We start from the raw sequence: 14,154 nt of genomic DNA on the forward strand, positions 1-14,154 counted from the left end.
ATGATAGGCAGCGTGGATTATGCGTTGAAATTGGCCATGATCTTATAGATTATACATAGAAAAACTAAAATTGAATACAAACAAAAATGATGACGTAATTGAAAACGTTAGCCAAGATTAGTTGTCTTATTGAGTCGAATCCTTAAACCCTAAGTAATTTTAAAGAAGCCACCTGTACGATGATTTGTCACACTGAGAAGAGCTGAAAACTACTATAAATAGGACCCTTTGCCGAAGATTTAACCCATTCTCAAACAATCTCAGTAACAAAGAATCGTGTGAAAGAGTAAGTGTGAGTGAGGAAGTTCTGTGAGCCTAAAAGAGAAAAACTCGTGTAAGGTGCTGCCCAATTTCCTTCTAGTTTAAGAAGGGAAAACTCTACTGATCAAATCATAAAGAATAATAAGGAATAACTAGATCACAATAAGTAGTTTATCTCACCCTCTCATTAAATGTTCTATGGTAGTGTACCTTTATTATGTTGCATGATTATGTTAATTGTTATATTGCATTACATGTTTAGAACACGTTTCTCTACAAGGGACCCCATGCTTTATGTTTGTTCACCATTACGTTAAAATCAAAGTTTTAATTAGGTGTAAGTTATGCTTCCAGTCTAATCTTACGTTTATGTTAATGGTTGATGTTGGATGCGACTCTGGCCCTACTGACTGTATGACCCGCTAATCATCAGATGGTTAGTTACCGTTTAAGTCCTCATCTTCCTATTAAGGCAAAGAAATTTATGCTTCTAGGGCTGGCAAGGCATGTATGGTTGCACCACTCCAGGCCTAATCTTACGTTATGTTTACGCCAGGGACTAGCAGGGTATGTATGGTTGCACTCTCTTAGTCCAATATTACGTTTATGCTAATGGTTGATGTTGGATGCGACTCTGGCCCTACTGATTGCATGACCCGCTAATCATCAGATGGGTTAGTTTTCGCTTAGGTCCTCATCTTCCTATCAGGGCGAGAGATTTATGTTGGAGGCATAACCGACCACCACATGTTATTATACATTTTCGGTCCCAACCATATGTTTTCATGACATGTTGCTTGTGATTGTGCATTTGGTCACTACCCTACGTCAGAACTACTTACTGGGTATATTATATACTCATCCTATATTTTTACAGATTTTGTAGGTAATGATACAACGTAGATGGCAGAATTGGACGTCGCTCAAATGGCCAACCATCAAACTCACTATTATAGGCACATGCATTTTGTACCACCAAGCTAATGTTTTATGGATCCTGGTGTTTTGATAAATAAATTTTTTGTATCGTTTTTCTATCTAATTAATAATTTAGAATATATGTTCTTTGGAATTTTCACCAAAACTCATCTCATGATAGAAAAGTCTAAGTATGCATGTCGTAGTGGTCGGATCATAATGTGTAAGGATCCGGTCATTACATAGTTATATAAATTAAATTAAGGAAAAATATCTTTTTAGTCTCAGCGTTTTAAAAAATATGTGCATTTGGTCTTTCTGGTTTCAATTTACCCATTTTAGTCCCTCAGTTTTACAAAATAGGTTTAAAAGGTCTTATTCTCTTTTTGTAAACTAATTAGATGTTTTTTTTATATTATTTTCAAATTTATTATGACATTTATAAATAAAAATATATATTTTCGCTTTCCCTCTCTTCTCATCCACTGTCCACTCTTCTCTCTCCTCCTCTCCCCTTCTTCCACTATGGTTCCCAACTTCCTAGTTCCATCTTTTCTCCCTTCTTCAATGGACACATTCCCTTTGGCCTTTCATTTTCTTTTACTCTTCAAACCTTCTAACAATTCATGAGATAGACCATGTTGTCAAGTAGAAAAAGATTAAACTTCTAACAAGTTTCAAGTTTCATGAGAATGTTTTTGCCCTTATTAATTATTTCAAACAAGCTACTGATCATTTGAAGTATCAAATTTACACTATATAGTTTTAAAATGAGAAAATGCTTGATACTAATTGAGATCACGAAATTGTACAAACTCTTTGAAATGTTCATATAAAAACTTGCAATTTTATTTTTATGTTCATGGCAATGGTACGGAACAAAAAAACATGTTCTCACTAAGTTGGTGTTATCAAATATCATCGTGGTGGTTCATGAGATCTCTAAAATTCATTCCTTCTTGGTCGACTTCTTGAAATAAACACTCTGCTATTGAAGAAAATGGATCAGTAAAGAGAGGGAAAATGGTGAAGGGAGGGAAGAGGGAGAGAAAAGAGAAAACCGTGGAGAGGGGAGGAGAGAGAAGACTGAGAAAGATGAGTGAATAGGAAGAGAGAGGAGAGAGGAAATATACTTTTATTTAAAAAATTGAAAAGAATACAAAAAAAATCCAATTAATTTAGAAAACGAGAAAGAGAACATTTTAAACATATTTTATGAAATTGGGGGACTATGGCCAAATTGAAACCTGAGGGATGAAAATGCAAATATTCTTGAAAACTTACATACTAAAAAGATGTTTTTCCCATAAAAGTATTTTGAATTGATAATATACTTTTGATCATTAATGAAAAAAACAGATGTCTTTCATCTGTGATTCCAAAACAATGAATTGAAAGTTATAAAAAGTTATGAAAGCTAAAATATAGTATGTATTTTTTTTCCTTAATATGTCATTAGCAATTAAATTTTTTAGTCTCGCTTTTTGAATTTTGTAAAATAATTTTTTCGGTTTCTTAAAAACTTTTGGGCGTTTGGATTTGTGTATGTTTTTATAAGTTACGGGAATTCATTTAGTTTAATAACTAAGAACAAAAATGATAGTCATAAAAAAAAACTCATAATTTAATATAAAAGAATTTCATTGATCAGAATTAAATTTCAAAGAAAAATCTTTCTTCTCACCATTAGATATATTTGTTGAAATAAATAGATTATGTATGTATGATGTGTGTATGTGTACGTATATATGTGTATGTATATATATAATAGATGTGGAGTTAGCAAATGATTATTATGTTTGTATAGTATTCATACATATTTAAAGCATGATAGTATAGCAAAATAGTGCATCTCTTTCATTATAAAACAACATCATGCATATTCTTCTGTAACAACCCAAATTTGTACGCATACACTACAGGAAATTAAATGTCAAATGTTAAGCAGACGAAATTTTATTTAAAGGGGTGGTAAATGTAATACCCTAACCTTAATTTAGAAAGCAGAAAAACAACTAAAATATATAATTAAGAATGAAAATATATATAACTTAATAGGAAAATCGGGTGAAAATTTAGAATTGGAAAAAAATAAGAAAATTATTAATTATCCAAAAATAATGAATAAGGGGGCAGGATCAGGGAGAATTAATTAGAAGTTGGACGCTAGCTAATTCAGAGACAAAGGGCAGTAGATAACTTTTTGTTTGAGTACTGCTCATTGGAAGAATTGGAGGTAATTAATTGCCCATATACTCTTAAAATTTGAAAGAGTTAAAAAGGGGAAGTTGAATCCACAAGCAATGAAAGCAACCCACGCGTGAAAACTAGCGAGATTAGAGAGAAAATTGGAGAGAGCAAGAGTGGAGAGAAATTTGGAGAGAGCGAGAGTGGAGAGAGCGAGATCTCAGCGAGAGTGGGAGCGGGAGCGAAAGCGAGAGTGAGAGCGAGAGCGAGAGTCACGAGAGCCAAACGAGCGAGAAAGCTAGAGAGAGCGAGATTCTGAGAATAGAAAGAGCGAGATTTAGACAGAAGCATGGATTATGCATTGAATTTGGCCACGATCTTATAGAATATACATGGAGAACCCTAAAATGGAATACAAACAAAGGAGGATGACGTAAGGGAAAACGTTAGCCAAAATTAGGTGTCTTATTAAGAGAAATTCTTAAACCTAAGTAATTTTAAAGAAGCCAGGTGTAGGATGAGTTGTCACACAGAGAAGAGCTGGAAATGGCTATAAATAGGAGGCTTTAGGCTGGAAGTTAAACGGATTCTAAAACAAAACTCAATAGTAAAAATCATGTGAAAAGGGTGAAGTAATTTTGTTAGTTAGAAGGAGGAAACGCAAGGGAAGTGCTGCCCAAAATTCCTTCTAATTTAAGAGGGAAAGCTCTACTGATTAAACCATAAGAAATAATAAGGAATAACTAGGATCATAGTCAAGGTAAGCAGTTCATCTCACCCTCTCTTTAAGTGTTTCATGGTAGTGTACCTTTAATATGTTGCATAATTATGTTATTGTTATGTTGCATTACATGTTTAAAATATGTTTATCGACAAGGGACCCAATGCATTATGCTTGTTCACAACGATGAAATAAAATTAAATTTTAATTAGATAAACATTATGCTTCTAGGGCTAGCAGGGCATGTATGATTGCACCCCTCTAAACCCAATTCTATGTCAAGATTATGCTAGGGACTAACAGGGTATGTATGGTTGCACCCTTCTAGTCCAATCTTACGTTTATGTTAATGGTTGATGTTGGATGCGACTCTGGCCCTACTGACTTCATAACCCGCTAATCATCAGATGGGTTAGTTTCTACCTAAGTCCTCATCTTCCTATCAGGGCGGAGAAATTTACGTTAGAAGCATAACTGACCACCACATGTTATTATATGTTTACGATCCCAATCATATGTTTTCAGGACATGTTGCATGTGATTGTGCATTTGGCCACTACTCTATGTGAGAACTACTTACTGGGTATATTATATACTCATCCTATATTTTTACAAACTTTGTAGGTAAGGACATAGCGTAGGTGGCAGAACTGGACGTCACTCAAATGGCCAACCATCAAACTCACTATTATAGGCATATGCATTTTTGTATCACTACGCTAATGTTTTATGGATCCTGGTGTTTTGTAAAATAAACTTTTTATATAGTTTTCTACGTTACTTTTTATAAGTTGAATCTTGATTCTAGGGGTGAAAAAGGGACTCGAGGAGCTACTAGAGTGAAAAGTTCCTAAGAATTTGAGGTGAGTGGCTAAAATGTTTTCGAACTAAAAAGTTTTTAAACTATTTTGATTACAACATTTACAAAAAGCATGTTTGCGAAAATAATTCTCATGCCTACTAGTTTTATAAAGTGGTTTCCAAGTAAGTTTGAATTGTGATTTGAACGCATGCATATTGTTGAAAAACTATTTACATATGTTGATTTTATCCAGCATGTGCTATCATCTTTAAAGCCATGTTGTATATGTGTTATACTCTACATGCTTTAAAGAGAAAAGTTGTTTATAAATAGTTTTGGTAAAATGCGATGCCGAAGTACAAGGAGAAGGCATCCGCCCAACTAGATACTGAAGTACAAGGAAAAGGTATCTATTGATACTGAAGTATGTTTGAGAAGGTACCAAGCCAACGGGATACTGAAGTACGTTGGAGAAGGTATCCTAGTAGCTCGATACTAAAGTACAAGGAGAAGGTATCTGAGCAGTAGTACCTAATGTGTGAAGGTACTTAGTGTGGCCACAGGTGAATAAAGTCAGAGATTGAGCAAAAGGGTTCTCTCTGGACTAGTAGTTGGTGTTGGGATTATTTTACCAATTATACAGTACTTTGATTTGAGAAATGATTTTACTATTTTATGTTTAAAACAGTTTTATATACATTACGCTTGGAAATTGTTTATGCTGCATTAAATTATATTTCAGATAAAACTATCTTCTAAAATTATGCATGAGAATTTACTATGTTTTCTCGGTCACTCATTGGGCGTAAGCTCACCCCGTTTTCAAATGTTTTTTGTTTTTTCCCCCCTCACAGGTAGCGGTCAAATCCTCTGAAGACAACTCATTATCTGCTCTACCACTAAAGAACGAAAAGACTTGTAACCGTTTGCTAGGTGGTTACTGTTAATATTGTATACATGTTACTATTGTTCATATAGGGACTAGGGTTTGTGAGTTTGGGACTTATAAATCTAATGTTGTAAATACTCTAAACATATTAAGTTTCTAAGTTAATAAATTGTGGGCCTACAACTGTCCAGTTGAATATAATTTGTATTTGGAATCAGAGTTATTCCGCAAGAGTTTTTAGGCAGTAAGTGTCAGCCTAAGGGTTGATAACTACTGCAGTCACACCCTTCTCTAGGTTAAGAGGGTGATCTGGGGCGAGGTAGAAGATAATTTTCTAAACCATATTGGTGAAGAAACTTATGCACAAACTATGTGGAACAAGGTTGAGTTTCTATGTGCCCTAAAACTGGTGATAATAAAATGTCTCTAATCAAACGAATGATGCCATTTAAGTATCAAGATGAAACACCCATGTTAGATCACTTTAATACATTTCAAGGTATCATTAATCAATTATCTAGGATCAATATCAAGTTTGAGGATAAGATACATGGATTATGGGTCCCTGGTACATTGTCGGACTCGTGGGAGACATTTAGAACTTCCTTATCAAACTCTGCCCCAAATGGTGTACTAAGTATAGACTTGGTAAAAAGTAGCATATTGAACGAGGAGATGAGAAGAAAGTCACAAGGCTCTTCTTCACCATCAGATGTTCTTATTACTAAAAGAAGGGGGAGGATTAAAAGTAAAAGTCCAACGGAGAAAGACAGAAGCAAAACTAAGGGTGGTCGGTTTGCAAATATTGAGTGTCATTATTGTCATCTGAAAAGGCATATAAAGAAGCATTGTCGGAAATTTAAAAGAGACAATAAAAATAATAAAGGCAAGGAAAAGAAGAATGATGGTGACAGTAATGCAGATACAATTACTGTAGCCACCAAAGATTTTTACATCTTATTTGATGGTAATGTTATAAATCTTGCTACACAACAGAGCAGTTAAGTGATTGACAGTGCCGAGTTCATGCTACATCAAATAGGGATTTCTTTGCATCCTATACACCTGGTGATTTCGGCAGTGTTAGGATGGGTAATGATGGATCAGGAAAAGCAATTGGCGTCGAAGATGTACACTTGAAAAACAAGAATGATTCTAAGCTAGTTTTGAAGAATTTGAAGACATTCCTGATATTCGCATGAATTTGATCTCTATAAGTAAGATTGATGATGATGGTTTCTGTAATGCCTTCTGTGATGGTAAATGGAAACTTACTAAAGGCTCTATGGTTATAGCTAAGAGAGAGAAATATTCCTCACTGTATTATATGGAGGCTAAGATCACTGATTGTGATATAAATACAGTGAATAATGAAGCAAATGTTGAGCTTTGGCATAAAAGACTTAGTCACATGAGTGAGAAGGGTTTGAAGATTTTAGCCAAGAAAAATCATCTTCCTAATATAAAGAGTGCACCCTTAAAAAGGTGTCCTCATTGTTTGGCAAGAAAGCAGGCTAGAGTTACTTTTAAGTCATCTCAACATTCAAGGAAACCAAATGTACTAGATTTGGTACATTCTAATGTGTGTGGTCCTATGAAAATAAAAACACTTGGAGGTGCGTAATATTTTGTGACATTTATTAATGTTCATTTAAGGAAAACATGGGTTTATACCTTAAAGACTAAAGATCAGGTATTGTAGGTGTTTAAATAGTTTCATGCCCTTGTTGAGGGAGAAACTGGTAAAAAGTTGAAGTGTATTAGCAGTGGTAATGGAGGTGAGTATTGTGGACCTTTTGATAAGTATTGCAAAAATCATGATATTCGACATCAAAAGACACCTCCTAAGACTCCTCAATTAAATGTCATAGCAGAGAGAATGAACAGAACACTAGTTGAGAGAATGAAATGCTTGCTTTCAGAATCATAGTTGTCACAATCGTTCTGGGGTGAAGCATTGAATACAGTTGTACATATTTTGAATCTCACGCCATGTGTTCCTTTGGGATCAAAATTTCTGAATAGAATATAGTCAAATAAGGATATATCTTATGATCACTTGCGTGTCATTCGTTGTAAAGCTTTTGTTCATGTTCCTAAAGATGAGAGATAAAATCTTGATACAAAGGCTAGACCATGTGTATTTCTTGGCTATGGCCAAGATGAGTTTGGTTATAAATTATAATATCCCGTACAGAAGAAGCTCATAAGAAGTCGAGATATTGTGTTTGTTGAAAACCAAACGATACTAGACATTGAGAAGACAAATAAAATAGGATCTGAGTACAATGATGGTTTGATTGATTTGAGTTCAATTTCTTTGACATAGCCTTCTACAAAAATAGAAAATGAGGTTCAGGATTATCAGTTTGTTGAAACAGATGAGGGTTCTAAATGGGTTAAGGCAGATGATAGTGTTCAGGAACAGTTGTTTGAAACAGAAGTTCCTACAGATGTTTCACTTAGGAGATCTGTCAGATATCGACGTTCGTCAACAAGATATTAAACTAATGAATATTTGTTATTGACTAATGGGAGAGAGCCTGAGAGTTATGAAGAGGCCAAAAAAGATGAGCACAAAAGAGAGTGGATTGATGCCATGAAAGATGAGATGAAGTCTTTACATGAAAACCACACTTTTGAGTTTGTGAAATTGCCTAAAGGAAAAACTACACTGAAAAATAAGTGAATTTATAGAGTGAAACCCTTTTTGCTCCAATTGTCAAGATGTCTTCTATACGTGTAGTTCTGGGTTTGGCAGCTAGTCTTTACTTAGAGGTTGAGTAGATGGATGTTAAAACTGCATTTTTTTTCATGAGGACTTAGATAAAGAAATCTACAGGAACAACCAGAGTGTTTTGAGCAGAAAGGCAAAAAGCATCTTGTGTGTAAATTGAAGAAAAGTCTTTATGGGTTAAAACAGGCACCGAGGCAGTGGTATAAGAAGTTTGAGTCAGTTATGGGGGAGCAAGGCTACAAAAAAACTTCTTCTGATCATTGTGTTTTTGTCCAGAAATTTTTTTATGATGATTTTATTGTATTACTGTTTATGTTGATGACATTTTGATTGTTGGCAGGAATGTTTCGAGAATTGACAGGTTGAAGAAACAATTTAACAAATCCTTTACCATGAAGGATTTGAGGCCGACAAAGAAAATTTTTGGAATTCGAATAGTTCGAGGCAGAGCTTCCAAGAAGTTGTATATGTCACAAGAGCAATACTTGGAGAAGGTGCTTGAGTGTTTCAACATGAGTAAAGCGAAACCAATCAGTTCTCCTTTATCTAGTTCCTTCAAACTGAATAGCAAGCAGAGTCCTTCTATAGATAAAGAAAAGGAAGATATGAGCAAGATCTCTTATGCTTCAGTAGTTGGGAGCTTGATGTATGCCATGGTATGCACTAGACCTAAGATTGCTCACGTTGTTGGTGTTGTTAGTCGTTTTATGTCCAATCCAGGAGAACAAGATTGGGAGGCAGTCAAGTGCATTATGAGATATTTGAGAGGCACTTCCAGTTTGAAGCTCATATTTGGAGGTGGAAAGCCAGTACTTGCTAGGTACACTGATTCAGATATGGTAGGAGATCTAGACAACAGTCCAGTTACCTGATGACATTTGTAGATGGTGCAGTATCTTGGCAGTCAAGGTTGCAGAAGTGTATGACACTTTCAATAACTAAACTAGAGAATATTGCAGCAGCAAAGGCCTGTAAAGAGATGTTGTGGATGAAGTGCTTTATACAAGAGCTTCGCTTCAAGCAACATAGATATGTGATATACTGCGATAATCAAAGTGCTATTCATCTTGGTAAGAACGCTACTTTCCATTCTAAAACAAAGCATATAGATGTGAGGCATCACTCGATGAGAGATGCTTTGAAAGATGAATTGTTTGAGCTTGAGAAGATACACACTAATCATAATGGATCCGATATGTTGACAAAGAATCTACCAAGAGTGAAGCTTGAGTTCTATCGTTCCATCGGGGAAATGACAAGTTCCTCCACAAAGTGAAATAGGGGGAGATTTTTTTGGTTTATTTTACCTTGTTGGTGAAAGACCAAAAGAAGACCCAAGGCCCATTAGGGCCCAAATCATTCTTTGAAAACTTAATAACCCTTGCAACCACCATTTTTGTGATTGTTTTGTACGCAAACCAAGAGTTTATATGGCAGAAGAAAATTAGATTTTTGGCATTCCAACCAATAGCGTTTGTGTGGTTGACACAAGCTACCATGGACCTCCATCATCCACCTTTGACAACCACCTCCGACGCCCACCTCCGACGGCTACCTCTGACTACCAACTTTCAACCACCACCACCAACTCTAGTAACCATCTCTCACAACCACCTCTAGCGACCACAACCACCACCAACTTCAATGATGACCACTATCAGCAATCAACTCTGGCAACAACCTTCGGTGACCACTTCCCACGACCACCTTTAATTACCACCTTTGGCAACTAGTTCCAACAATGACCACCTCTGACGACCAGCTTTGGCAACCAACTCCATTGATTAATTGCATCGATTATCTCCAACTACCAACTCCTTTAAGTCCTAAAGACTTACTTTATCGACCAATTAAATCGACTATGTGCTAAAAGAATAGAAAAAAATTTGGCAATGAAACTGTTTTAAGTTTAAGTTATTAGTTCATAGTATTTAATAGTCGTCTTTTATAGTTTGACAATAATAGAAATGCTTTTAATATATAACAAATCAAATATGTATTTAAAAACACTTTTGAGAAAGTGTAACCAAACACATTTTTTTTTATTTTAAACAGTTTTTATCAAAATTATTTAAACGAAAATGATTTTTCGAAAAATATTCTTTTCCCGGTCAATCCAAATAGGCCCTCAATTTAAGACATAGAAATAAATTAACCAGAATTGTGTTCAAGTTGGAGTTTATCAACATATATGGAGCGAAAGATCTGAACTTCATAAATTGTAGAAGAAAAAAAGGAAAAAGAAACTGATTAAATCAGATCAGTTAACTTCAAGGTTTAAAATGTCGATGTTGACAAAATTACCGAGGTCTCAATTTTCTAAAAATATCGATGAAAACAATGTCGATAAAATATATATTCGAAAAAATAATAAACAAACAAAAAGAAATATTTACATTAGTAAATAAATCTTTATTGTTTTTAAATAAATTATAATATTTAATATTTATAATATATTTTTATTAGCTTGTTGATTATATTTTATGTTCCTAAATTTGTATGGTATAATGAAAATACCAATTCAATATTTACGTGGATGGGATGTCGAAGTTATGAAAATGTAAAAATCGTCTGAAATATAAATATTTTATTTTATTATTTATTTTATAAAATATCTAAACAGATATTGACTTTGTGTTGAATTATTCTCCGTCATTTGAAGCTCTAAAACGCGGGTTCTTGGAAACATTCATGTACGGTGCAGCCCAACGGAGTTGCTATGTGATACGAAAATCGCTTATAAGCCAAAACCCCCCGTTTTCTCATCACTCAACTCACAAAAAAGAAAAAAAAAAGAAAAAAAGATACCTTCCTCTATCTTTCTCTCTTCAACTTTTATACGGACACTTTATTTTCTCTCTTCAACTTCACCAAAAATGAAGGTACTACGTTTTGATTACTAATTTCTATCTATGAATTCCTTTATTTCGTTATCTATTTTTATAGAGCATGTTCAAAATCAGTTTTTGAAAATTAAGTCTATTTCCTCCTCATTTTTTATTATGATTTGAATCTTTCTTAAGTACAAGGATTGAATTCTTAACCAAACTCCAAAAACAAAAATATGTTTTTAGAAACTATTTTTTTAATTTTCAAAATTTGAGTTTGGTTTTTAAAATCATTGATAAAAAGTAGATAACAAATGTAGAAATTTGGAGGTGAAAATAGTGTCTATAGATTCAATTTTCAATAACAAAAAAAAAAACAAATGATCACCATATGCAGGACCTAAATTCTTATGAAATGGAGTTTTAACTTTTATTCGGATTGTATATCATTGACAATTGTAGCAAAAGATAGTGATTCGAGTGTGGATGAAGAGGGGACCTAAGTATCGCAGCAAAGCTTTGAAGATTGCAGCATCTGTCAAAGGTAATTAAACATACATATAACATAATCTATTTGAATTTCAATGAATTAAAAAATCGAAAGATAATTATTTAATTAGGATGAAAATTACAGGAAACGTTGAAACAATTAGCTTGGTAGGGGACGATAAAGATAAAGTCGAAGTAGTTGGAGATCTTGATCCGATAGAACTCACAGAACTGCTGCGGAAGGGTTTCGGTTCTGCACTATTGGAATCAGTGAGTGTTGTGGAAGGCGAAGACAAAGACAAAAATAAAGACAATGATAAAGAACTTGGTATAACGGGGACATATTCGTGGGGCGTGCCTTATCCATCATCTCAATGCTATTGCTACTTTGGTCGTCCTTACCCTTCCTATACCATACGTTGATTTATGCTTGATGGGGCAAATTTATAGTCATCAATACAAATGTGATGAATATATACACATGTATTATTACACTTTTCTCTTTTATAGTTTGTTTGAAAAAATTCTTTGATCTCCTCCAATATAATACATTTTTCGCCATAATTTGAAGAGTGATTTTTTGTTTTCTTTCTAGAATATATGTATTTTCATGGATTATCTCATGTACTCGTGTAAAGACTAATATATAGATATATGTGTGAAACTATGGGAATAAAGTTTTGCTTTGTTTTTCATTTTCCTTAAAAGAATTATTTTCCATTATAAAAAGGAGTTTCTCTCTTTACATACGTAAAAACTACTTAGAATATATAGACAATTCAAAGTCAATGAAGAAATTGATGTAATTATAATAATTAATGCACGTAAGGAAATATTTTAAAACCAAACATAAGTCGACTTGAATAATATAGTTTAATCAGTTTAAGAATAAGATGCAAATTGTTTTCATGAAGTGCTAAATCTAAAGATGTATTTTGTTTAACTTTTCGAATGTTTGATTTTAAAAATAAATTATTTCAGAAAATAATTTAAATATGTTTTTAAGACACTTCTGTATCTTAAATAATTTTTTATAAAAAAAAAATAAATAAATATGATGTTTTTTAGAAAAAGATTTTTTTCTATCTATTCTGAACACACCATAAGACTATTGCTTCTCAATTATACATTACTTCCTCTTTAAGCAAGTACATACTAAATAAATGTGTATTTCTACACAAAACAAATAAATAGACTAACAAACAAATAAATATATTTGAGGTTCTATGACTATATTATTATTTGTAATTAATTAATTTCTTGATTTCAAACTATTGGTTAATAATATATTATCCTAGCAAAATATTTAATAAGTATTAGATTTTTATAACATAGTGGAAGTAAAATATTCTTGAATATTAAAACATACAAAATCGATTTAATTATATAGATTAAATTCATGGTTAGAAATTTATTGAAATACGATAATGTTACACGTACAAAATATCCAGCTCAAACTAAATCAAATGAATCTTGTCGAGAAAAATGGCCATAGGCCTTTTTCAGGGCCTGCTTAAATTTTGCAATATCATTCTCTTATTAAACAACTTTTTCTTCACAAGGAATTATTTCCTAGAGTAAGCCATCAAGCTATGACTTACAGAAAAACTACAAGGAAACTTCTCCCATTTTCCAGAATTCACAATTAAGTTACTACAATCAGAAATATCCGTCTAAATTTTTCGACGATTTCAGATCAAATAAATTTTGTTTTTACCTAAAAATGCAGTAGAGTAGTACGGGTCAAACACAAGAAACCATTGAGTTTCTCTATTAAATTACTTATAGATCGAGGTAAGGAGGGGGGTTGCAAGGACAATAAATTGCACAAAAAGTAGAGAGAGATGAAATTCGAATAATTAAACTATCTAGCATAATCTTTTGAGCTATTCCCCAATTTGCAACCTGATCATATAAATCCATCAAATTAATTCCTATATTGTTTAGCTTAGCCAACTAAACTAGAAAAGCTAGGTGAGAGTCCAAATTATCGAATTAGTTGACTTAATTAGATGAGATGCATCCTAATTAATTTGGACTAACCGCATTAAAATTAAGGGATTACACTGAGGTGAAATCTGATAGAAAAAACCTAATTCAATATTCAACTTGATTCTTCCTAAGTCAATAGAAAAATGTTTTTCATATAGACAATAAATCCCAAGTTTAACTAACCTTTTGCTACCCTTAGATCAAATTACAATTATATGTCACGTACTATCATTTAATCTGTAGCTATTGATAACATGATCCTAACAAGTTTGTTAGACACTCATGAGAATACATAATCATAAACATTCAAGACAGAAAAAGAATCTAAAG

The 14,154-nt window shown here is 33.2% G+C and overlaps 1 protein-coding gene across 1 annotated transcript; it reads left to right on the top strand.

Moving 5' to 3' along the window:
- The first annotated feature begins 11,310 nt into the window (after window positions 1-11,310).
- On the top strand, window positions 11,311-12,354 carry LOC120087688. Its single transcript, XM_039044548.1, has 3 exons — window positions 11,311-11,397; window positions 11,806-11,887; window positions 11,978-12,354. The coding sequence occupies exons 1-3, from the start codon at window positions 11,392-11,394 to the stop codon at window positions 12,253-12,255; spliced, it is 366 nt and encodes a 121-aa protein (XP_038900476.1). The 5' UTR covers window positions 11,311-11,391; the 3' UTR covers window positions 12,256-12,354.
- Window positions 12,355-14,154: the final 1,800 nt, after the last annotated feature.

Source organism: Benincasa hispida, chromosome 10 (genome assembly GCF_009727055.1).
Source record: "Benincasa hispida cultivar B227 chromosome 10, ASM972705v1, whole genome shotgun sequence".
In the NCBI taxonomy this organism is placed as follows: Eukaryota; Viridiplantae; Streptophyta; class Magnoliopsida; order Cucurbitales; family Cucurbitaceae; genus Benincasa; species Benincasa hispida.

Coding starts and splice junctions, on each gene's coding strand:
- LOC120087688 (XM_039044548.1), top strand. Junction 11,888..11,977: donor GATTGCAGCATCTGTCAAAG/GTAATTAAACAT, acceptor TGAAAATTACAG/GAAACGTTGAAACAATTAGC.